Source organism: Salmo trutta, chromosome 32 (genome assembly GCF_901001165.1).
Source record: "Salmo trutta chromosome 32, fSalTru1.1, whole genome shotgun sequence".
Classification (NCBI taxonomy): domain Eukaryota; kingdom Metazoa; phylum Chordata; class Actinopteri; order Salmoniformes; family Salmonidae; genus Salmo; species Salmo trutta.
The window spans coordinates 14,576,312-14,601,475 of NC_042988.1; the positions used below are offsets into that span (position 1 = coordinate 14,576,312).

The 25,164-nt window shown below is 41.7% G+C and overlaps 3 protein-coding genes and 1 pseudogene across 7 annotated transcripts; 2 read left to right on the forward strand and 2 right to left on the reverse strand.

The window, feature by feature from the left end:
- On the reverse strand, positions 1-5,527 carry LOC115171176 (uncharacterized). Of its 2 annotated transcripts, none has more exons than XM_029727745.1 (10): positions 5,402-5,527; positions 3,853-3,950; positions 3,614-3,740; positions 3,350-3,516; positions 3,073-3,221; positions 2,840-2,984; positions 2,651-2,744; positions 2,453-2,531; positions 1,971-2,047; positions 1-1,829 (listed from the first exon to the last, which is right to left on the reverse strand). In XM_029727745.1, exons 2-10 carry the CDS (start codon positions 3,905-3,907, stop codon positions 719-721), a joined length of 2,004 nt encoding a protein of 667 aa, XP_029583605.1. In that variant the 5' UTR covers positions 3,908-3,950; positions 5,402-5,527; the 3' UTR covers positions 1-718. The 2 variants fall into 2 exon arrangements, with proteins under 2 accessions (XP_029583605.1, XP_029583604.1); XM_029727744.1 differs by lacking the exon at positions 5,402-5,527 and adding an exon at positions 4,160-4,341.
- A 109-nt stretch (positions 5,528-5,636) lies between these two features.
- Positions 5,637-9,455, forward strand: LOC115171178 (non-structural maintenance of chromosomes element 1 homolog; annotated as a pseudogene).
- A 545-nt stretch (positions 9,456-10,000) lies between these two features.
- LOC115171177 (lysine-specific demethylase 8) lies at positions 10,001-14,086 on the reverse strand. 4 transcript variants are annotated; one of them, XM_029727747.1, is made up of 8 exons: positions 13,806-14,086; positions 12,869-13,330; positions 12,490-12,662; positions 12,256-12,388; positions 12,115-12,162; positions 11,070-11,219; positions 10,851-10,943; positions 10,001-10,691 (listed from the first exon to the last, which is right to left on the reverse strand). In XM_029727747.1, exons 2-8 carry the CDS (start codon positions 13,319-13,321, stop codon positions 10,527-10,529), a joined length of 1,215 nt encoding a protein of 404 aa, XP_029583607.1. In that variant the 5' UTR covers positions 13,322-13,330; positions 13,806-14,086; the 3' UTR covers positions 10,001-10,526. The 4 variants fall into 4 exon arrangements, with proteins under 4 accessions (XP_029583607.1, XP_029583608.1, XP_029583606.1 ...); XM_029727748.1 differs by lacking the exon at positions 13,806-14,086 and adding an exon at positions 13,445-13,794 and having other exon boundaries at positions 10,001-10,685; XM_029727746.1 differs by lacking the exon at positions 13,806-14,086 and adding an exon at positions 13,445-13,794.
- A 6,390-nt stretch (positions 14,087-20,476) lies between these two features.
- LOC115171183 (UNC93-like protein MFSD11) lies at positions 20,477-21,430 on the forward strand. Its single transcript, XM_029727759.1, has 4 exons — positions 20,477-20,674; positions 20,866-20,915; positions 21,079-21,144; positions 21,228-21,430. Exons 1-4 carry the CDS (start codon positions 20,514-20,516, stop codon positions 21,413-21,415), a joined length of 465 nt encoding a protein of 154 aa, XP_029583619.1. The 5' UTR covers positions 20,477-20,513; the 3' UTR covers positions 21,416-21,430.
- The last annotated feature ends 3,734 nt before the right edge of the window (positions 21,431-25,164 follow it).

Consider the following 25,164-nt stretch of genomic DNA (forward strand, 5'->3'; position numbering starts at 1 on the left):
TTTGAAAGGAAAAAAGTCTTTATGTTTTCTACAATAAACACTACAAAACATGAATTTCATCCTCAGAAAATAACCCTAAACAAAGCCAATTGTTTTTGTTGAACCTGTTTCCCAACACATGACATCAGAGGCTGGCTCTACTTTGTGGGCATGTATTTCCATGGAAGCTGCAATGTACTTGTTTCAAGGAACTACGCAATAAGGAAGTAGGTCTACCACTTTTTTTATCAGAAATTCAACCTCAATGTTTGCATGAGGCTTGTACTGTTAACACTATTTAGCCTATCAAACATCAGATGCAATGAAACTGACTATTTTACTATTTTGGGAAGCCATTAGAAGAGAAGTCACTTTTAGAGGCTGGAGATTAGTTTGACGACCTTGATGTGGAATCTAGATGTTATTGCTCAGTATTTCAACTGAAGTACACATCTTATTTGTTTACATCCCAGATGAACAACATGCTTTAGACAGATGAGGCAAAGACAAGACATGTTATATCTCGTCAACAATTAACTGTTGCAGTTTCCCACACAAATGTTTATTTACAGAAGCTGTACATCCAAAATGTGGAACATTTCTAGACATGAGGCTACAGCATTTTCATGGCAGAATGGTATTCAAACTGTTAATATAATATAGAAAAAAACATATATGAGCTCAAGTCCCCAAAATAAAAGAAATTGTAAAGTGAAGTGCAAAAGTGTCTACTGTATAATCACACACAATGATAAGAGCTGTCATTGTCTATTTGCATGGCTTGGACTGAACAGAAAGCAGTAAGAAAGGGACTTCCAGGTATCGGACATTGTCCTCCTTGTGAGTTGGGTATGACATTTAGAGGCATGTTCCCCATGGAGCTTTGAGGGATCTCAGTCATCAAACACTTGTTCAGCAGTTTGTCTGAAACCCACTGATCTGGGCTATTTTGTCCCAGGCTCTGTAAAGCCTGATAATCGCAGTCACTCGGGGGGAGGCAGCATCCAGGGTCAGGCAGGCTGTGGTAACATGGATTCACATCGTAAATCAGTGGCTCGCTACTGTCCACATCCTGGAAACCCTTAAGTGGCAGTGGCACATCCATGAAGGCATCAGTTCCTCTCTCATTGTCCTTACTGACCGCCTCACTGAAGCTCTGATATCCAGGAACGACACTGATAACATTGTGAGGTTCGGACACATTGCTGTCATTAGAGCCGTAGATCAGAGTGGTGTCCTCTGCTGACGTGGTAGTCTCTGAATCATCACTGGCGCCATTACACGGGTGATATGAAAAGTCGGTTTGCAAGAGGGGTGCACAGTTAGTGGACAAGTTAAGGTCTTGTTGACCAGTACCAAGAAATAGCTGTGGATGGCCATTTTTCAACACTTCAGCCTCCCCAGAATGGTAGTAGGAGTTACAAAAGAGCAGAGGCTGCGTAGGAAATGAGGATGTTTTGCTTGTTGTTAACTCTTGAATGGGCACTGAGGGGGAGTAGGTAATATTGTTGTAACAAGACGACCCACAAGAGCCTCCAGACTCACTCATGAAATGAAAAGGATTGTAGTCAGATGAACACACACCAATGTCTCTATTTGACTCAGGGCAGTTCATTTGTGTACCATCATCTGTCTTAGGAGGGGCTAAAAGCAATGACTGAGGATTCCCGTCCAAAGGAACAAGGCTGGGAAAGACTTTGCTCAGGGCCTCTTGAAGATGGCTAATGATTTGCACATTACTAGGCTCCGGGCTCATGGAACATTTGTGGGCATAACCCAAGGAAGATGATGAGTCAAGCTCTGAGCCACTACCTCTTCCACTGCTCCCATCTACTATCGAGGGGTTTGTCCTGTAGAGAAAAGACAAGCGGGCAACTTACAGTGAATTAAAGCTTATTTTCATTGCAAGGAATTGACTGCCCACACGAATAGGACTGAACCCAAAGACACCTTTTCATTTTGCTATGTTTATAGTGCATCTATACGCTCACCATGCTTTTCCTTCAGTGTCCATTTTTGAAGAATCAACATGGATGGAGGATAAAGGTATTTTGGGAGGAAACAATACCTGTGGTGGAGAACAAACATCACTAAATGCAAATACACAAATGGAAGGAATTACAGTATGAAAGTAATGAAGGTTTACAGTTTATTTAAACATAGAATATTTAAGCTATAAGGCCTGAGGAGGTGTGGTAAATGGCCAATATACCACGGCTAAGGGCTGTTCTTCTGCACAACGCAACGCAGAATGCCTGGACAAAGCCCTTAGCTGTGGTACATTGGCCATATAGCACAAACCACTGAGGTGCCTTATTGCTATTCGAAACTAGCTACGAATGTAACTATTCTAAAATATATATATTTTTTTTATTATCATACCCATGGTATACGGTCTGATATACCACGGCTTTCAGACTATCAGCATTCAGGGCTCAAACCACCCAGTTTATAATTGGAGATAGAGCCTCACCTTAGGTACTCCTGGAACCATATACAAAAGGTCTTGGTTTGAACATTTAGGAATATTATCCCACAACTTGGCTTTGAGTCTGCAGAGGGGGGAAATAGGAGGATTTGAAAGCCTATAGGGCCAATATGAAGCGGTATGATAACAAATGTTTGTGGAAACAGACATACTGTCACCTACAGACATGTCAGGACAACTTACCTAACACTGCACCAAAACAAAGCACTTGTGATGATGATAACAGCAATGCAACTGAAAGCAATGACAATCTGGAGTACTTTCCGAGATGATGCAGCTGTGGAGCAGAGAAGAATACACAATGAGCTACAAGGTGAAAGTGAAATTAAGGTTTGAAAACCCATGGATTATAAATCTCATTTAATCACTTACGGTTGGTGAATTCCAACTCTTCACTCCAGTCACTGAAACGACCGCTCATGTCAGTATAGGTTCTGACCTTCAGAGCATAAATGGTGTTTGGCTCCAAGTCTCTGCCAAGTAATTCATGGGAAGTTGTTGAGTCATTTTTGGACACCTGTAGGAAGAAAGGAAAGGGCTAGAAGGAATGTTGTCTTTGTGATGTGACAGCAAACGTGGGAATGCTGTATATCACCCTCCTTTACCTCATCTGTTTCTCCTTTCTTTCTGTAGCTCAATTCGGCAATCAAGTTAGAAAACGGTACATCATCAGGGTAGTTTGTCTTCCATTTGACCAGGAAATTCCCATTTTTTGTTGGTTTCACCATTTGGACGGTGGGAGTTTTGGGTTTTACTGTATAGGGCAATGATAGGGATGGTTTGACATATCAATCAATTAAAGAATGGTTTCATTTCATGCAATATTCTTTATAACAGTAATTCATTTTCAAATAGCAATCTGCATATGTAGATGCAACTCACTGCTGCATTTGATACAGAGGACTTTGGAATTTAGGCGCTTCCCAGAATTCCAAAGTGTTGCATTAAACTCCTCCCTAATAGTAAAGACCATTGGATCAATGGAGCATCCACATTTGGAAACATCATTGGACCTCTCCTTTTCCTTGAAAGTACAATCAATCTGGGCCCTGGGAAATAAGTTGAATAATAATGCAGTTTTGAAATGAAATATGACTTCTTGGTGAGATTAACATCGACAATATAAAAACTTAATCATAAACTTACATATTTTCTTCGCCCAATAATTTCAATGTCATGTTGTATTCAGCACACGTAGACTTGTCAGTTGTAAAATGACAAACCATAATTTTCTCATAGTCGTTGAGGCATTGAAGATTTCCGTCACTCATTGCTACAAGTAATTAACAAACAAAAAGCTTGTCAAATGTTAATCATGATCAGGCAAAAATACTGTGGTTAAATCTACTTACATGTTTATAGGCTATATAAAAAAGACTACTTACCATCGTCAGCTATCAAAGTCCCAAAGGTTGTGAATATAATAATCAACAGAAACATTGTTGCTGAATACTTTAGAGTAAACCACACAGTATAATTCAATCTGAAATCAGAAAGAGAAAATGTTTCATGTTATTGTTTAAATTCCTACACAATAAAATAGGCTACATGTAGGCTAAATGTGAAGAAGTGACTATTAATACAGTAATACGTTTTTTGTGGGTCTGCAGTTGTTGCTTTTGTTAATAGACCTAACTTTCCCACTAGTTTCCCTTGATTACATAGAGATATAGCAAATCGAAAGTCACTCACCCACACAATGATATATTAAAATTGAGGAAGTACTCATTCCTTTAAATTAACAAAAAACAATGAATCTATAATACAATATATAGTCTTCATACGATCTACAGTGGTAACAATCATTTGTTACTTTACACAAATAGAAAGAGCTGCTGTTTTGACAACGACGAATTGCTTACTGGCAATTACAGATCCAATAGGACACACCTTTCATGGGAAGTTCGCCCCCCTTCCTTGTATGGCCATATCGCACGCACTTACGCTTTGTTTTTGTTTTATGGTTGATTACCAACTTCGAATTCCATCAACGACATTTTAATAATATTGCAATCTTTTTGCAACTTAATCTATTACAGGGAAGTCTGGTTTCAGATAAAGACATGGAACACCGAGCCACATAGTTTACAATCTAAACCATAGCTAATGTACAATGTTTGCCTTTTTGCTTGAGACGCTTTTGGTCTACCAGTCCGCTTGGGGGCGGTAGCACCTTGGCTTCAAGATGGTTTTCCAGGAACACCGTAAACGTAACTACAGAGGAAGAGGTAGGCCCGTGCAAGTCTCACGCACAACCCGCGAAAACAAAGCTAGCTAGCTCATTTTTGACAGAAGTAAAAGGAACCCAGCATTAACAAAACAGAGCAACCTTTTCTGTTCCCAAAACAAAAATCTGTTACGAACACAGTACATTAAGATTTATAGACTTGGCGCTTTGCCAAAGTAAAATATAAATGTGTTGTTTAGGAGTGCAAGGTCGAATTGAGTTTGTGCACAAAGACACTTCCAAGAGGATGCATTCCCTAACAGAAATATGCAAATACATGCTACAACGCGCTAATAGGATCTCACTAGCTTGTACTTGGCTTTGCCCACCTCCTTGCTTGTTCTGCCCACTATTCTTAATTTCCTCCCACTGTAAACGACACAGATGAAGTATCTTGTGTTAGTTATACATATATTTGATAGCAGCCTACACAAGAAATAACTAATATTGATAACCATCTAGATGTCACCTTGATACATACATAGTCTACTACTCAATAGGAAGGGCATGAACGGCAACAACACCGGGACAGTGCCCTTCGCTCCTGCTTGACAAGCACTACTGTCCGGCAACGGCGTGGGAAGTAGCTACCTAGTAGCCAATATCAGGGTGATAGTCACAGTAAGCACACACATACAACCCATGAAGCAACAGTACACCCATCATCAATCATTTTTATAAAAAATAAACTGTCTTCAGTTTTTTACCTGAATGTAAAATTATTTGCTTAAAACAGTGAAATCCGACTCAAGACTCATCCTCTGGCTTCAAAACAAAAGTCCAAACTCTCACAGTACTGTAGCTCAAATGTATGGTAGCGGCATGATAAGAAACGAAAAATAAACAACACTGCTCAATTAAAACCATCTGACAGAGTTTCTAAACCATACTCTTCTGTCTTTGGTGTAACCTATAGCAGAGTGCTTTTGACACACCCACGGCTTTCCTTTCGACACACCCACTCGCCCATACTCCGGTCACCATATTGGGTTCCAGCTACCTCCTCGCAACGTTGGATGTGTTTGTGAGTATTGGTGTGTGCGTGTGTGTGAGAGAGAGAGATCTATATACACAAAAACTGAGAGTACAAAACATCAGGAACACGTGTGCTTTCCATGACATAGATTGACCAGGTGAATCCAGGTGAAAGCTATGATCCCCTTGTTAAATCCACTTCAATCAGTGTAGATGAAGGGGAGTGTTTTTAAGCCCTGAGACAATTGAGATATGGATTGTGTATGTATGCCATTCAGAGGGTGAATGGGTAAGACAAAATATAAGGTGTTCCTAATATTTTGTACAGTCAGTGTGAGTACAGGAGTCTGCGTGCGAGTTGCGTTGTTTATTACTACCGGAGAGCTACACACGCACCCTGAGGGAGCTAGCTAACATTACTGTTTGACAGCTAGAGATAACTATACTGAACAAAGACATAAATGCAACACACAACAATTTCAAAGATTTGACTGAATTACAGTTCATATAAGGAAATCAGTTAATTTAAATATATTCATTAGGCCTTAATCTAATGGATTTCACATGACTGGGAATAGACGTGCATCCGTTGGCGCGTGGATCAGAAAACCGGTCAGTATCTGGTGTGACCACCATTTGCCTCATGCAGCGTGACACATCTTCGCATAGAGTTGATCAGGCTGTTGATTGTGGCCTGTGGAATGTTGTCCCACTCTTCAATGGCTGTGCGAAGTTGTTGGCTGTGCGAATATTGGCGGGAACTGGAACACACTGTTGTAGATGTCGATCCAGAGCATCCCAAACGTGCTCAACAGGTGACATGTCTGGTGAGTATGCAGGCCATGGATGAACTTGGACATTTCCAGCTTCCAGGAACTGTGTACAAATCCTTGCAACATGGGGCCGTGCGTTATCATGCTGAAACATGAGGCAATGGATGAATGGCACGACAATGGGCCTCAGGATCTCATCACTGTATCTCTGTGCATTCAAATTGCCATCGATAAAAATGCAATTGTGTTTCTCGTTAGTAGCTTATGCCTGCGCATACCATAATCCACCATGGAGCACTGTTCACAACGTTGACAGCTCGCCCACACAATGCTGTATGCGTGGTCTGCAGTTGTCAGGCCGGTTGGCCGCAATGCCAAATTCTCTAAAACGACGTTGGAAGTTGCTTATGGTACAGAAATTAACATTACGTTCTCTGGCAAAAGCTCAGGTGGACATTCCGGCAGTCAGGATGCCAATTGCACGCTCCCTCAGATCTTGAGACATCTGTGGCATTGTGTTGTGACAAAACTACATATGTTAGAATGGTCTTTTATTGTCCCCAGCACAAGGTGCACCTGTGTAATGATCATGCTGTTTAATCCGCTTCTTGATATGTCACACTTGTCAGTTGGATTGTCTTGGGAAAGGAGAAATGCTCACTAACAGGGATGTAAACAAGTTTCGGGACAACATTTGAGAGAAATAAGTTTTGTGCATATGGAACATTTCTTGGATCTTTTATTTCAGCTCATGAAACATGGGACCAACACTTTGCATGTTGCGTTTATATTTTTGTTCAGTGTAGCTGACCACTTTCATCTGTGAGCTAACGTCAGCCTATAATGCAAAGAGGGAAATGGCTTGTCGATGTGTGTGCCCAAGCACTAGCAATTATTGGTCAACCACATCATGTGGGGTCCAATGGAATCTCACACCCTCAAATGCTGCTTATTCAAAATTGTTGTTGAATGTTTTCTAGGGCTTTCCTTGCACCATGGCTCGACCACTGGGAGAAAGCCATAAAAGGTTCCTGCAAACCATGATGGTCAATGGGATCATTGATGGTGCCAAGGCAAGGGCTCTCCACCGGCATTGCTGTGAGACACACGGTGGTAAGAACAGCATAGCTGCATACTATTTTGCCCCTGGTTCTCTGTTTATTTTTTGTCAGCAAAGTGTCTGTATGATAAACCCATAAACTCAAAGGTCCAGTTTTCTAGACACAATAGAGATTCTCTATTGAAAGTGCCTTTAAGTCCAGGAATAGGCTTAATCTAGGTCTGAGAAACTGGCCAAAAATGTTTTTGTTGAGGGCCACTCGCATGTACACCTTTTTATACAGCACACTATGCTCATGATAAACTCGATGAATTCAGAGGTTATCAATGCCCAGCTGCAGCCCATGTTCATGCAGATCAGAAAAGGGATGTCTGAGGAGGATGGTCTTCAGAACCATGCTTTGGTCAGTGACACTAATCAAATTCATTCACAAAGCTCTTTTACTACTACCATCATGAACTGCTGTTATTTTTCCTGTTGACATCTTCTCCTGTCCAGGTGAACATGGCTGAAACTGATGTGACCAGGATGTCAACTGATTATGCAGACAACGAGTTGGAATTATTCCGAAAAACAGTGAGTATGCTGTTTTTAGTAAATGATAAATGACTGACAATAAGACTTAAGAATTAAATAACATTTGAATATCTCTGTAACAACTGGCATGTTCTTATTTTTGTATTTGTTTTTTAGATGGACCTAATTGTGGACTCTGACAATGGAACCGCCTCTTCCACGGACATTCTTAACTGTGCCGACAGCCTCCAGACAAAGAAGCTAAAGAAAAGAGAAACGGAACATGTACTGAACAGGCTTGTTCAGGATAAGTGGCTGAATGAGGTGCTGTCTCTGAAGACACATTCTAGGCATGCAGTTATTGCTTCTTGTGCCACTGATTGACTTGCAATCTGTGTTTGTCTTTTCTTCAGAAAAATGGTGACTACTCTCTCTCCACTCGATGTATAATGGAGATGGAGCCATATATTCGGATGTTGTATCAAGACCAGGTCAAGGTCTGCCACATTTGTCACAATGTGGCCTTGCAGGTAAAGTGATACAACTTCAATTTAAATTACAGTAAATAAGTTGCATCTAATGTATTCCCCCTGCTAGCTAAATTGGACCCCATGTCAAATCCAAATTGGTGTAACATCTGCTTTTTGTCAGATTCCCAAACTCACTTTTGTCAGTCCTCTGCTCTCTGTTCAAACTTGCTGGAAGGTAGACATGAATGTTTAATGTTGCATGTCTGTTTTGTTGGATATGCTTCTCATGAATGGTGTAGTTGCTACGCAATATGTTGACTGAATTTAAAATGGGATTGACACCACTGATATAGCCTGGTTTTCTAGGCAATGCATTTAGTTTCATGCTTCATTTTTGTAATAATCTGGTCGTTTTACCTCTCAGTGCCAGATGTGTGAAAATCCTACATGTGGCATCAAAATCCACACCCCTTGTGTCGCCAGATACTTCAAAGGAAGGACTGATCCACGATGCCCTGCCTGTGAGGACTTCTGGCCACATGAGATCCCAGGTAATAATGTTACGCTGTTCAAAGAATTGCAACACAAGTGATACCATGATAGATTGTATAGACTATCATAATTTGTATAATGGTCTGTGTATACATATCACTTTAATCTGTTTCGACTCAGACGAAGAAAAAACAAATATTTACTTATCTAGTCATTCATATCATTTCATTTTCCCTTCCCTATAGATGTGTATAGACCTCCGTCCTCTCAGAGCGAGACTCAGTCAGCAGCCAAAGAGAACACGGCCCCCACTCCTCGGTCTACAGCTCAGACCCGGAGGACCAAGAGGTCATAACCTCACAGATGCATGTATAGCTGTCAGAACTTTCAGTACAATGTTTTGCCTTCATTCAAATGTAGAGAACTCAATTTCAGTTTCAATGTTGATAAAACATTTTTATAATTATATATCAAATGGCCTTCCCTGTAGCTCAGTTGGTAGAGCATGGTGTTTGCAACGCCAGGGTTGTGGGTTCGATTCCCACGGGGGGCCAGTACAGAAAAAGAATGTATGAAATGAAATGTATGCATTCACTACTGTAAGTCGCTCTGGATAAGAGCGTCTGCTAAATGACTAAAATGTAAATCAAATATTAATGTTCTCCTGAAAGAATCTAACTTTCATTGAAGCGTCAATGGTCTCCCGTGAGCTCCACTCTTAACTTGATTATCATTAATTTTATTAAGTTACTTTCTAGGAAGTGTGGCAACTACTTCAATCATTCTTTCAGGCAGTTTAAATGGAAAGCTGTGTGTACATAATTTGTGCCTGTGGTTCATTAGGTTGTTAAATTAGAATAGTACTGCCTCATTTGAATAAATTATGGACATTACCTCATCTTTGAGTATCTGCAGGAATAATTTGGGAACAATTAAATATGCTAATTTGAAAAAGCATACCCTATCAAATTAAATGGGTAACAACTCCATATTTTATATGCAGTAGGAAATGAGCATACACTAACTGCTCCTTCATTTAATTTAGTAATGAGTGGAAGCAAGCGCCAATCATGCAGGTAGCTTGGCATTCAATGTGGGCCATAATCACATTCAAGTGTTGATAGATTGAACACAACTGGCTTTCCTTTGTCATGGATATGAGGTGGGAAACTTTTAATTATGTAAAATAGCCATAGTGATAGGCTATTTTCCTCTACTCAAGTTAATTGACTTGAGCAGATTTCCCATAATTCTTCAATATGAATCGCCGTTGTAAATTGAGACTCGTTTCCAACCTTATTCCTTTTTGAATTACCATTGACACTTAACCATGAATTTGTTCATAGAATCAGATGTTTTTAAAGCCATTTGGTGGGCGAGGCTCAGAGGGCTGAAGCAATGAAAGGACAGACATGTTAATGATTGTTTAAGAAAATAACAAACGGACCTAAGTCACAAGATACGTGAGCACATTACTTGCATTTTACAAGACCACTGCAATAACAAATTCTGACTAAAAACAACCTGAATCTGGATCCCTCATGGGTCATGACCACCAGAAGCTCACAGAGAAGCTGAGCTCCAAAGAACGCACGTAATGCCAGTGTTTGACTGGGATGAACAAGACCTCCCCAGGCTGCAACACACACTCTAGGTAGGGAGCCTTCACAAACTCTGGGAATCGCACCACGTCTGGACTCTCCACCTCCACCTGCATTAAAGAAAGCTTTCTGTTTAAATGGCAAACACTTTACTAATTTCTCCCATTCAAAGTATGCAGCACTAACAGTTTAGGTAGATCATTTATATGCTAGATTGTTTTTAAGATCATAGACCTGGTGCATGAAGAGATTTAAAATTGAATTTTAACCTGACTAGTGTTGTGTAGGAGCTGCAATTGGTGAGGGTAGAGTTTCTCGGTGTCCTCAGGGGAATACAGACGCATGTACTTTCTCCCAACCACCTGTTACACAATAGGGGACCATGCAGTCAGCAAATTGTGATTGCTAAAATACAGTATCACACATATCTCTGGCAGGGTCCAAATTGCTGTGAGTCTGATCCTACTCGCTGGATGTGTTAGACTCACCTGAGCCAGGAAGTTCTGTTGAGGATCTTGATGAAGGGGGGACACTGTACCTCCTGGCCCAAACCAAGCATTGATCGTGATGTCATCTTCCTCTCCCTCACCAAGACAACAGTAGTCAGGGATACGGATGTCGTCTTTCAGCTCGGGGACCTTGGAGAAGAGTACATTGAACAAAATACTGTTTTTGTAACTGAACAACTTATGCTTTAAATGCAATTTGTATAATACAAAAATGGAGGCAAGGATTATAGAAGCCTGTATCCTACATTTCCAGTAAAATGTACATTTGTTGTATTTTAGTCCTATAGTGAACAAAAATAATCGCAACATGCAACAATTTAAAAGTTACAGATCATATAAGGAAATCAGTCAATTGAAAAATTCATTAGGCCCTAATCTATGGATTTCACATGACTGGCAGGGGCGCAGCCATGGGTGGACCTGGGAGGGCATAGGCCCACCCACTGGGGAGCAAGGCCCAGCTAACCAGAGTGAGTTTTTCCCACTAAAGGGCTTTATTACAGACAGAAATACTCCTCAGTTTCATCAGCTGTCCTGGTGGCCGGTATTACAACGCCTAAAACGACGGCTAATGGTACAGAAATTAACATTCAATTCTCTGGTAACAGCTCTGGTGGACATACCTGCATTCAGCATGCCAATTGCACATTCCCTCAAAACTTGAGACATCTGTGGCATTGTGTTGTGTGACAAAACTGCACATTTTAGAGTGACCCTTTATCCCCAGCACAAGGTGCACCTGTGTAATGATCATGCTGTTTAATCAGCTTCTTGATATGCCACATCTGTGATGGATTATCTTGGCAAAGTAGAAATGCTCACTAAGAGGAATGTAAACAAATTGCTGCACAACATTTGAGAGAAATATGTTCTTTGTGCATGTGAAACATTTCTGGGATCTTTTATTTCAGCTCATGAAACCATCGCTTTACATGTTGTGTTTATATTTTTGTTTAGTATATATCAACACTGACATCCTCACCCAAATTTGTTATGTAAAAAACAGGACAGGGCAATGACCAACCTGATCAAATAGCTGGTGCTGAGCAAGATATCCCAAACTTGATGCGTCCTAATGTGAGAGAGAGCGGGAATAGGCATTGAGTGAAAAGCGTCTATCCTTGGCTTATTCTTGGGGTAATATTTTTCACGAGGAAGTACTTACTTTCACAACAATATAGCGATCGATGAATTCATTGACCGTAAGGAGTGTCTGTGACCATTGCTCATCGGTATATCTTGAGCCCACTTCAACAGGTACAGTCCGACAACCAGCAACAGTTTGCAGGTATTCTATGCTTTGCAAAGGGAGAAAACCAAATCAACACAGGTGTCTAGGGGACTATGAGAAGGTAAGGGCAACGGACTAGAGAAGGACACAAAATAAAGAAAAAGGTACCTCCAAGGATGGTTTTTGAAGGCTGGCCAGTGATCTATGATACCCTCTAATATGACTGGCTTTTGTGGATCCAAGTAATCTTTCTTGAAGCTCTCCAATGATGGACAGTGTATCCTTGGTACTGCCAGAGCCTGCTTGACCACAGGCACTGACACACAGTCAACCTTCATTTTCTGTTGAGAAGAAAAGAGAATTTAACATAGCATAAACTAACACACAATTTGACTTGAAGAACAAGCAATATGCAAAGCAAAATAAAATAGTCTACTAGCCTTTAAGAAAATTATGAGAAAGAACAAAAGGGATATGACACAGGCTCACATTGACTGGTTAGAAAGCAACAGGCCACAACATACACAGTATAAGATATGAAATCCACCTTAGCACTAACTCCTTCACTAGGATTCTCCTCATTGGAGGGCCTTTTCCTGATTTCATTTTGCAGGATCCTTACAAAGGTTTGTAAAATATTGTCCATGATGGCTGCCCCCATGAGCAGGCCCAAGTCACATGTCCGTATGGCCTCCTGCACTGTAGCTGGTGAGGCATCATCACGGCATAGGGCAGCTACTTTGAACAGGCAGCCATATGAATACAAACACCTCCACTCCTTGTCCACATCACGCCACGTTCCTGTGTTGAGCTTCTCCCAGGAAAAGTCCAAGATGATCTGAGCGTTTTGCCTCCATCGACCGCTCCCGGTGTACAGCTGCTGCCTGCAACGTTTCAGCACATCTACCACACTGGACTCAACTTTTTCACTGAAGTCAAGTGGAAATTCTGCCTCCGTCACAGGCAAAGCAGCAGAGATAGCTGACCACAGTTCTGCCATAGGCTAGTGCTGTGGAATAGAGAGAACTGTTAGACCCAATCAAAAAGGTACAGTGCACAATCAATCTGGTCTGAAAACCACTAATGTTATAACCATACACTTAGCTAGCTGGGGGCTGCCTACCTGCAAAACCTTTGCTACCTGTTAACTCTAACGAATACACAAGACTTCTATTAAAACCTCCATTTTCCATATCATTCCTCTCGTGTGACATGATGTCACTGAGTTAAATTCGAAGAGACAGAGATTTTCAGGGAGCGAGACCCCTGAACCTCGAGTCCGGTAAGAGCAAGAAAAAAAAGACTCCAATCTCCAAATATTGTTAGAGTGGATCAGATATCTAATGAAATACTGTATGGCTCTTCCACAAGCAAACGTATCACCAATGGGCACAGGTTCTCTTTAATACCCCGACAATGAGATTATAAAGTGTGGACAAATAAATAGTAAACACTCGGATAATGCCCAAAACACTTTTATTTACCGTTATTGACGTTTGTAGACGCCGGTGTTGCAATAAAAGAGCTCCGTGTAGAAAACGAATACATTATTTATGTTCCTTGTCGACGTGACGATAGGGTTCGATCATGCAAACAGTAATATCACATTATTTTGCACGAAGCACATTTTTCGTAAAAAACAACAACGTTATTAAGCGAAATACATCTATCCTGCCACCTCCCCTTGCTCCAGTCTGAAGAGTGGACAGTTTGATCTAGCCTCCAGCTGTGCTGACTTCTAGCTCCAGTAGCGGCTAGTGACATAGTAGCCCTGCAGCCGACAAATGGCGCTTCCATAGAACATTTGTGGGCAGAACTGAAAAAGCGTGTGTGAGCAAGGAGGCCTACAAACCTGACTCAGTTACACCAGCTCTGTCAGGAGGAATGTGCCAAAAACGTATTGTGGGAAGCTTGTGGAAGACTACTCGAAACGTTTGACCCAAGTTAAAGAATTTAAAGGCAATGCTACCAAATACTAATTGAGTGTATGTAAACTTCTGACCCACTGGGAATGCGATGAAGGAAATAAAATCGGAAATAAATAATTCTCTCTTCTATTATTCTGACATTTCACATTCTTAAAATAAAGTGGTGATCCTAACTGACCTAAGACAGAGAATTTTTACTAGGATTAAATGTCAGGAATTGTGAAAAACGGAGTTTAAACGTATTTGGCTAAGGTGTATGTAAACTTCTGACTTCAACTGTAGGTTGAAATCATATTCTTATTCTGAAGCAAAAGATACCTGACAATGACTTGTGGAGAAGGAGATGAAGGACTGTGGCATGTCATGGAAATCCATCCCCAAAAAAGGCAGATAGGCTCTTGTGAAAGCCTTATATTCTACATAGGAACGAAAATGATTACGTTTTTAAAAAGTAAGTAGGGTCGTTCCACAAAAAGAGTGCCTTTTGTGGCCCTTGGATATTTTAAGTAGAAATCGTGCACCAATATATATTTTTAAAAGCATGTTATATTACATTTTTTATATGAATAAAGGCTTGCTAAAGTGCCAAAATGCAGCATTCTGACACATCCCTCCTTCAACCCATTACCTCTAGGAAGGTTTTAACGCACTTAATCACAACCTTTCTCCAAATTTCACAATCATTGTAAAGCCCTAGTTATTTGGGTGCTAGTTTGACAGTCATTTCTGAAGACGAGGAGCATCCGTGCATGGGATTTCATTTGGGATTTGAAGTTGAATTAGTTTAACATTATTTTACATGCCATTTAATTCCATGTTATAGTAATATAATTGTATATTAATAATCCTTAATTTCAAGTGTCTTAGTTTGCAAATAAAAGCATGGCTGACAGTGAAAAATGGAAGGTTTTCCCTTTACAAAAACTGAACTTCATGAAAGAAATGTCCTGTTGGTGACATCTTGTCACAGTACACCCACACTGTGTAAACCCAGTCAACCCGTGGCTCTCTTACCCAGTCACATCTGCTCACGACCTCCCAGAGCTCTAGCCTCACAAGATCAATCTATCAATGTCGCATCGATTTTATTTGGACTGTTGCAGCCAGGCTTGATTTGGCTGGATAGCCTGCACAAACTGTAGCATGCTCAGTGGACTGAAGCAAATTGAAAATAGTTTAACACCGTAAACACTTTTGTTAGATAATTTATTATACATTGTCTGGTTTTACCAGATTGTTTAGGAAATGAATAGCCCAACATTGCATGGGTGACTGGTTTAGGGGAAACGCCAGTCATGGCATTGCCCAAGTTCACAGGAGGCTGCTGAAGGGAGGACTGCTCATAATAATGGCTGGAATGGAGCGAATGAAATGGCATCAAACACATGGAAACCATGTATTTGATACCATTACACCTCTTCCGCTCAAGCCATTACCACGACCCTGTCCTCCCCAATTAAGGTGCCACCAACCTCCTGTGCCCAGGTTATATGACCTGCTACTAAAATAGAACCATTGTCAGTGTTTATTTAATACATGCTTTACTTTACTGCACCCGGAAATTACTATACAATTTACAAAAGTGAAACGAATAGAACTTTGTGTGGTTCATGTCTTCAATGTTTGTGATGGCTAATGATCTGCAGATTAGATAAATGTTGATGTCACACTCTACTCTATTCACAAGGGAAGTGTGAGACAAATACACAATACTGTTTTGATCTAATGATGTGCATAAATGCTTCAAGTACAAAGTACATGATAAGACAACACAGAAAAATATGATGCAGATTAGATCAATTCCCCTCTACCCCACTGCTATTATTTTCCAATTAACATCAGAGAATGAGTCAACAGACCCATGCTTAAAGATGTCCTCCAGCGAATTTTGAACTTTTTCTGTTGAAAAGCGATATAGTATACAGTAAAGTACACACACTAAAGGGTAAAAACAATGAGAAAAACTACGTTTTTTTTAGACAAACTTCAGGGAGTAGGGCATTCAAAGAGTTTGTTTTGATGGTCAGGTGTGATGTTGACGGCCTCACACCTTCCTTAAGGACCAGTAGGGAAGCAATAGAGAACAAAAGAGGATGTGTTATGTCGTACTTGGACAACCTTTTGTTAAGTAAATCAGGTTTTAAATGAGGTGAAAATTAGAATGGAGGACGACTTTAAGCACAGTGTATTTCCTCAGAATATGCTATTTCATCAAACTCCCTCAATCAATGCCCATAAAGTCTAATTTAAGTGGTATGGAGCAGCACAGAATTCAACAAATATTGACAACACAATAGGGAGGATAGCCTCAGCTTGGCTCATCCATTTACAGCCTTCAATAAACTAGAACATTTGTTTAGTCCTTAATTTAGTGGTAATTCCTCCCTTGGCGATTAGTCTGACTATTAGATGGAAATGGGCCAGCTGCCTGAGACTGGTGATGGGAATGCAGTTAGATGATCTGTGAAGGATTGTGTGTGTGTGAGGAGGCCAGGAGGATAGTTTCATAGCTCTATTGAATAGACATGCTAAATGAGAGTGGGGTCTCATTATGGTGGAAAGGGCACCAGATGACAAGAAAATCAAACAATCTAATATTAGTAGAGTAAAAGCTCTAATGTAGTGATGCACATTGTAGAAAAGAAGTGTGTCAGAGAGCCTCCCCCTCCCCTCCCCCTGTATCCTCAAGCTGAACTTCAACACACCTGCTGAGATGACCTTGATCTATATATGTGCCAAAGTTCTGTCGTTTCAAAAGCACAGCGATTGACTCAATCATAATGATAAACATGTTAACAATATTGAAAGTACAACACACTCCATCAAGGATTTTGGACACACTGACAAACAGAACATACAGCTCTATCCTGGCAACTCTATGGGGCCTGTAGCTGTAGGCTCTATCCTGGCAACTCTATGGGGCCTGTAGCTGTAGGCTCTATCCTGTCAACTCTATGGGGCCTGTAGCTGTAGGCTCTATCCTGGCAACTCTATGGGGCCTGTAGCTGTAAGCTCTATCCTGGCAACTCTATGGGGCCTGTAGCTGTAAGCTCTATCCCGGCAACTCTATGGGGCCTGTAGCTGTAAGCTCTGTCCTGGCAACTCTATGGGGCCTGTAGCTGTAGGCTCTTTCCCGTTAACTCTCTGGGGCCTGTAGCTGTAGGCTCTATCCTGGCAACTCTATGGGGCCTGTAGCTGTAGGCAGAATCCTTGTGGAGATACAGAAAACTTTCAACCTGTGTGTTAAAAGTCCTTCACCATGGTGCTGTGTGTCTATGAAAGAGAAAGCATGAAGCCTGAAGGGTGTGTGTTGCACAGCGTGATTTCATCCACAGAATCATCTCATTGGTTTGACATGCTGGATGAAAGTCTCACCCACGGGAATTGATGGTGAAGTCATTAGTACGTGAAATGCTGAACAATTTGTTTTCACTTCCCTTAATCACTCTTTCATTACAATTGCTTGCTAAACATAGGCTGAAGATAAACACAACAATACCTATTTGGATGCAATAGCAATGCATATTTTTGCATCAATTTTCTTCAGACATGATTTCTTTCATGCTCTGATTATTATAATATATATAAAATAATTCATGGTAGAGAACAACACAAGGTATTATACCAAATGGGGGATCATCCCAGCAACTGCTCCAACATTAAACATACACTATATATACAAAAGTATGTGCACCCCTTCAAATGAGTGAATTTGGCTATTTCAGCCACACCCGTTACAGACAGGTTTATAAAATTGAGCACACAGTCATGCAATCTCCATAGACAAACATGGGCAGTAGACTGGTCTTATTGAAGAGCTCACTGACTTTCAATGTGGCACCGTCATAGGATGCCACCTTTCCAACAAGTTAGTTCATCAAATTTCTGCCCTGCTAGAGTTGCCCTGGTCAACTGTAAGTGCTGTTATTGTGAAGTGGAAACGTCTAGGAGAAACAACTGCTAAGCTGTGAAGTGGTAGGACACACAAGCTCACAGAACGTGACCGCCGAGTGCTGAAGCACGTAGTCCATACAAATCATCTGTCCTTGCTTGCAACACTCACTACCGAGTTCCAAACTCTGGTAGCAACATCAGCACAATAACTGAGATTCGGGAGCTTTATGAAATGGGTTTCCATGGCCGAGCAGCTGCACACAAGCCTAAGATCACCATATGCAATGCCAAGTGTCGGCTGGAGTGGTGTAAAGCTCGCTGCCATTGGACTCTGGAGCAGTGGAAACAAGTTCTCTGGAGTGATTAATAACGTGTCCCCATATGACAGTCTGACAGACGAATCAGGATTTGGCGGATGCCGGGAGAACAGTAACTGCCCGAATGCATAGTCTAAAGTTTGGTGGAGGAGGAATAATGGTCTGGGGCTGTTTTTCATGTTTCTGGCTAGACCCTTTACTTGAAGAGTAATCTTAACGCTACATCATAGAATGACATTCTAGACAATTCTGTACCTCCAATTTTGTGGCAGCAGTTTGGGTAAGGCACTTTCCTATTTCAGCATGACAATGCCCCGGTGCACAAAGCGAAGTCCATACAGAAATGGTTTGTTGAGATCGGTGTGAAAGAACTTGACTGGCCTGCACAGAGCCCTGACCTCAACCGCAATGAACACCTTTGGGATGAATTGGAATGCTGACTGTGAGCCAGGCCTAACTGCGCCCAACCTCACTCTTGTGGCTGAATGGAAGCAAGTCCCAGCAGCAATGTCCCAACATCTAGTGGAAAGCCTTCCCAGAAGAGTGGAGGCTGTTATAGCAGCAAAGGAAGGACCAACTCCATAATAATGCCCATGATTTTAGAATGACATTTTCGACGAGTAAGTGTCCACATACTTTTGGTCACGTAGTCTATATTTTACCTCTTTGTGCATATGCCTAATCCAATCCAAAATTCTCTACATGCCTCTGGAGTCTGCTATTATCTTATGCATGCCATTAATTCCTAACACATTTGTAAATTGAGTTGTACCCATTTTTTTGTTGTCGGAATAATGATTTGTAAATTGTAACTAGATCAAATGCCATAGTAATTACACAGTATTATAAACAGTTATCAATATGGGTACGGAAGATCAAATCAAGAAGGAGCACATGACCTGCATGCATGGTAAAGAGTATTGAGTCTGTCTTGTCAGTTGCTGAGCTTTGGACAAAAGTTTCCATGGTTATGATGTCTGAAATGGAGCTTGTTAATGATTTACATAAAAGGGAAATGCCGGGGTTATGTTCATTATCTCTGATCGCAAGCAAAGCAAACATTTTACAAATGGGAGAGCTAAATGAGAATTCTTAGGGCAGATGAACCGTATTGTTTGATAATGTTAGTTTGTGCCAAATAAAATAGACACATTATCCCTGAATAGTTCCCCGATAATGCATTTTGATCAATTCAAATGTCATCAAATAGCAACCATCTCTATTCATTACATCTGCAGTTCCTAATCAGCCTCTCTCACTGTCACGTCCTGACCCTAGTAAGATGTCATTTTCTATAGTAGATTAGGTCAGGGCGTGACAGGGGGTGTTTTGGGTTGTTCTATGTGTTCTATTTCTATGATATGTTCTAGTTTTTCTATTTCTATGTTGGGGTTGTTTGGGTTGATCTCCAATTGGAGGCAGCTAATTCTCATTGCCTCTGATTGGAGATCATATTTAAGTAGGGGTTTTGCTTCCTGGGTTTTTGTGGGTAGTTGTTTTCTGTTTAGTGTATGTTCACCTGACAGAACTGTTGTTGGTCATTTTGTTAAAGTATATTCATTAAAAGTAAATATGAGCACTATACACGTTGCGCCTTGGTCCCCTTTATACGACCCGCGTTACACTCACTTTCTCTTTGTATCCCATTCATCAGTGCTTTGGACAGCTCAAGGACACTTCCTTGTGGAGAACTCCGATGCTTCCACCATCAATAGGAACACAGGGATGATTTGGGCCCTTTTACAGCGCAGGTATATTAATAGTATATATTAATGGTAGGCTACATAATAATGCCAGTCTTTCCATTATTTGGTGACCTTGAGCAGAAGGTGTAATTGTAACACATTGCCAAAAAAACTATTTTGATTAGAATGGAAGGATAATAATATCAGATATGTGCATGGGAAAATATGGAGAAAATAGAGCTAACAATGAGAACTCGCAATTGCATCTTTGTTTTCATTAAGGATATGACTCATACGTCCTTCCAATATTGTTGCCCTACTTAGTAATGATGTGTGTTCTCTGTTTGACACTGTTTCCTTTGTTCTTGATGTCCCTCTCAGATAGGAGCAGAAAGACTATCTTTATAGGTCTGCTGGTTACCTCAGTGCTGGGAACACTCAGCTTCCTGGCTCTGAGAAAGACTCTTCCACCAGAGGAGGAGATGCTCAACGAGGAGGAAGGCCAGCCTTTGCTCTCATCTCGCATGATGTTAGTTTCCTAATTAATTGACAGTACTCTCTCACTGTACCCTTATTCCAATGGGACTCTATGGCACTGTGTTGGTATCTCTGTTTAAAATGGTGGTTATTCATTCTGCTATGAATTTGAATATCACAGTATTGAAAATAAATATTGTTTGTCTTGCTAATTTGATCATTTTCCATCTTAATGTTTGGCAGGTATAAGCAAAGAGCAAACTCGGCAGTACAAGATGCAAAGTCAGAATTCAGTAAGTTAATGTCGCTTCACAGGCACATTTGTTATTATACAATCAATCATTGATCTATTCCTTTGGGTTAAAGGACACCTCTGTTACCTTGTTTATGTTGTTTCACTGTTTACTATCCTGTTAGTCATCCAAAGCAATTCCTTGTGTGTTTCCTTCTCTTCAGAGATGATCCTGCAACTGCTCAAAACCAAAACCATATTGCTCCTGAGCTGTTGCATGGCATACAGTGGTAAGTAGATTGTACTGCACAACCAAAAGTCCAGACACTTCCCTCAGAGGAATAGTGTTTTTAGCAGTGTGTTGTCATCGTAGGACTGGAGCTATCATTCTACAGTGGTGTGTATGGGACATGTATCGGGGCAACAACAGAGTTTGGAGCGGCAGCTAAAGGCTTGATTGGGATCTCTGGAATCGTGGTGGGGATCGGAGAGATAGTTGGTAGGTTTGTGTTGCCCAGTGTAACTTTTACCCATCACTCTTATGTTGGTGTTACAATCTAACAAGGAACTAGTTTGACAGTAATCTGATGTGATTTGTCAGGTGGAGGAGTCTTTGGACTAGTATGTAAGAATAACCGCTTCAGGCGGACATCTGTGGTCTTCCTGGGGATGGTCGTCCATTTTGTCGCCTTCTACTTGATCTACCTCAACATCCCAGATGATGCCCCTGTGGTTTTAAAAACTAGCACACTGAACAAGCCATATCTGACACCAAGGTATCGTTTTAATATAAAACAAAACAATAAAAGCAGGGCTGTATATTGTTTTTATATTAATCGGAAATCATGTCAGTTGAAAACGACCTGTTGTAACCCCTTCACAGTTGAGTGTCTCCTATCTGTTTCCTAGTATCTCCATGGCATTGCTGTGTAGTTTCCTGCTTGGACTCGGTGACAGCTGTTTCAACACTCAACTGTACAGCATCTTGGGGCGTGTTTATGCTGAGCAAAGCGCGCCTGCTTTTGCCATCTTCAAATTCATCCAGGTAACCCCCGAGAGAGCTTGATACAGCTGATTGTTTACTAAAACATATGTACCAGCTACTGATACTGTGGTGTGCTGAGTGTAGTTCATTGCAGTATAGTTGATTAATAACTTATGGCTGTTGTTTAGGTATGCGTAGGCCGACGTACACTACCGGTCAAAAGTTTTAGAACACCTACTCATTCAAGTTTTTATTTTATTTTCACTATTTTCTACATTGTAGAATAATAGTGAAGGCATCATAACTATGAAATAACACGTATGGAATCATGTAAACTCAGCAAAAAAAGAAACGTCCCGTTTTCAGGACCCTATCTTTCAAAGATAATTTGTAAAAATGCAAATAACTTCACAGATCTTCATTGTAAAGGGTTTAAACACTGTTTCCCATGCTTGTTCAATGAACCATAAACAATTAATGAACATGCACCTGTGGAGCGGTTGTTAAGACACTAACAGCTTGCAGACGGTAGGCAATTAAGGTCACATTTATGAAAACTTAGGACACTAAAGAGGCCTTTCTACTGACTCTGTAAAACATCAAAAGAAAGATGCCCATGGTCCCTGCTCATCTGTGTGAACATGCTTTAGGCATGCTGCAAGGAGACATGAGGACTGCAGATGTGGCCTGGGAAATAAATTGCAATGTCCGTACTGTGAGATGCCTAAGACAGCACTACAGGGAGACAGGACGGACAGCTGATCATCCTTGCAGTGGCAGACCACGTGTAACAACACCTGCACAGGATCGGTACATCCGAACATCACACCTGCGGGACAGCCACAGGATGACAACAACAATTGCTCGAGTTACACCAGGAATGCATAATCCCTCCATCAGTGCTCAGACGGTCCGCAATAGGCTGAGAGAGGCCGGACTGAGGGCTTGTAGGCCTGTTGTAAGGCAGGTCCTCACCAGACATCACCGGCAACAATGTCACCTATGGGCACAAACCCACAGTCGCTGGACCAGACAAGACTGGCAAAAAGTGCTCTTCACTGACGAGTCTCACCAGGGGTGATGATTGGATTCGCGTTTATCGTCGAAGGAATGAGTGTTACACCGAGGCCTGTACTCTGGAGTGGGATCGATTTGGAGATGGAGGGTCCGTCATGGTCTGGGGTGGTGTGTCACAGCATCATCGGACTGAGCTTGTTGTCATTGCAGGCAATCTCAACGCTGTGCATTACAGGGAAGACATCCTCCTCCCTCATGTGGTACCCTTCCTGCAGGCTCATCCTGACATGACCCTCCAGCATGACAATGCCACCAGCCATACTGCTCGTTCTGTGCTTGATTTCCTGCAAGACAGGAATGTCAGTTTCTGCCATGGCCAGCGAAGAGCCCGGATCTCAATCCCATTGAGCACGTCTGGGACCTGTTGGATCAGAGGGTGAGGGCTAGGGCCATTCCTCCCAGAAATGTCCGGGAACTTGCAGGTGCCTTGGTGGAAGAGTGGGGTAACATCTCACAGCAAGAACTGGCAAATCTGGTGCAGTCCATGAGGAGGAGATGCACTGCCGTACTTAATGCAGCTGGTGGCCACATCAGATACTGACTGTTACTTTTGATTTTGATCCCACCTTTGTTCAGGGACACATTATTCCATTTATTTTTTGCTGAGTTTAGTAACCAACACACTTGGCATACTCTCAAATCAAATCAAATCAAATCAAATTTATTTATATAGCCCTTCGTACATCAGCTGAAATCTCAAAGTGCTGTACAGAAACCCAGCCTAAAACCCCAAACAGCAAGCAATGCATGTGAAAGAAGCACGGTGGCTGGGAAAAACTCCCTAGGAAAAACTCCTGAGAAAGGCCAAAAACCTAGGAAGAAACCTAGAGAGGAACCAGGCTATGAGGGGTGGCCAGTCCTCTTCTGGCTGTGCCGGGTGGATATTATAACAGAACATGGTCAAGATGTTAAAATGTTCGTAAATGACCAGCATGGTCAAATAATAATAATCATAGTAATTGTCGAGGGTGCAACAAGCACGTCCGGTGAACAGGTCAGGGTTCCGTAGCCGCAGGCAGAACAGTTGAAACTGGAGCAGCAGCATGGCCAGGTGGACTGGGGACAGCAAGGAGTCATCATGCCAGGTAGTCCTAGGGCTCAGGTCCTCCGAGAGAAAGAGAGAAAGAAAGAGAGAATTAGAGAGAGCATATTTACATTCACACAGGACACTGGATAAGACAAGAGAATACTCCAGATGTAACAGACTGACCCTAGCCCCCCGACACATAAACTACTGCAGCATAAATACTGGAGGCTGAGACAGGAGGGATCAGAAGACACTGTGGCCCCATCCGATGATACCCCCGGACAGGGCCAAACAGGCAGGATATAACCCCACCCACTTTGCCAAAGCACAGCCCCCACACCACTAGAGGGATATCTACAACCACCAACTTACCGTCCGAAGACAAGGCCGAGTATAGCCCACAAAGATGTCTGCCACGGCACAACCCAAGGGGGGGGCGCCAACCCAGACAGTAAGACCACGTCAGTGGCTCAACCTACTCAAGTGACGCACCCCTCCCATGGACGGCATGGAAGAACACCAGTAAGTCAGTGACTCAGCCCCTGTAAAAGGGTTAGAGGCAGAGAATCCCAGTGGGAAGAGGGGAACCGACAAGGCAGAGACAGCAAGGGCGGTTCGTTGCTCCAGCCTTTCCGTTCACCTTCACACTCCTTGGCCAGACTATACTTAATCATAGGACCTACTGAAGGGATAAGTCTTCAGTAAAGACTTAAAGGTTGAGACTGAGTCTGCGTCTCTCACATGGGTAGGCAGACCATTCCATAAAAATGGAGCTCTATAGGAGAAAGCCCTACCTCCAGCCGTTTGCTTAGAAATTCTAGGGACAATTAGGAGGCCTGCGTCTTGTGACCGTAGCGTACGTGTAGGTATGTACGGCAGGACCAAATCGGAAAGATAGGTAGGAGCAAGCCCATGTAATGCTTTGTAGGTTAGCAGTAAAACCTTGAAATCAGCCCTTGCCTTAACAGGAAGCCAGTGTAGGGAAGCTAGCACTGGAGTAATATGATCAAATTTTTTGGTTCTAGTCAGGATTCTAGTAGCCGTATTTAGCACTAACTGAAGTTTGTTTAGTGCTTTATCCGGGTAGCCGGAAAGTAGAGCATTGCAGTAGTCGAGCCTAGAAGTAACAAAAGCATGGATTAATTTTTCTGCGTCATTTTTGGACAGAAAGTTTCTGATTTTTGCAATGTTACGTAGATGGAAAAAAGCTGTCCTTGAAGC

Bases quoted from the DNA above. Each gene is read 5' to 3' on its own strand.
- LOC115171176 (XM_029727745.1), bottom strand. From the start codon at position 3,907: ATGTTTCTGTTGATTATTATATTCACAACCTTTGGGACTTTGATAGCT. The intron at 3,741-3,852 runs GTAAGTAGTCTT...AATTACTTGTAG, and splicing joins GACTTTGATAGCTGACGATG to CAATGAGTGACGGAAATCTT. The intron at 2,532-2,650 runs GTAAGTTGTCCT...CCCCCTCTGCAG, and splicing joins TTGTTTTGGTGCAGTGTTAG to ACTCAAAGCCAAGTTGTGGG.
- LOC115171177 (XM_029727747.1), bottom strand. From the start codon at position 13,321: ATGGCAGAACTGTGGTCAGCTATCTCTGCTGCTTTGCCTGTGACGGAG. The intron at 12,389-12,489 runs GTACCTTTTTCT...CCCTTTGCAAAG, and splicing joins TTCAAAAACCATCCTTGGAG to CATAGAATACCTGCAAACTG. The intron at 10,692-10,850 runs GTTAAAATTCAA...TCTTTAATGCAG, and splicing joins TCCTACACAACACTAGTCAG to GTGGAGGTGGAGAGTCCAGA.
- LOC115171183 (XM_029727759.1), top strand. From the start codon at position 20,514: ATGTCCCTCTCAGATAGGAGCAGAAAGACTATCTTTATAGGTCTGCTG. The intron at 20,675-20,865 runs GTTAGTTTCCTA...AATGTTTGGCAG, and splicing joins TTGCTCTCATCTCGCATGAT to GTATAAGCAAAGAGCAAACT. The intron at 21,145-21,227 runs GTAAGTAGATTG...TTGTCATCGTAG, and splicing joins CTGTTGCATGGCATACAGTG to GACTGGAGCTATCATTCTAC.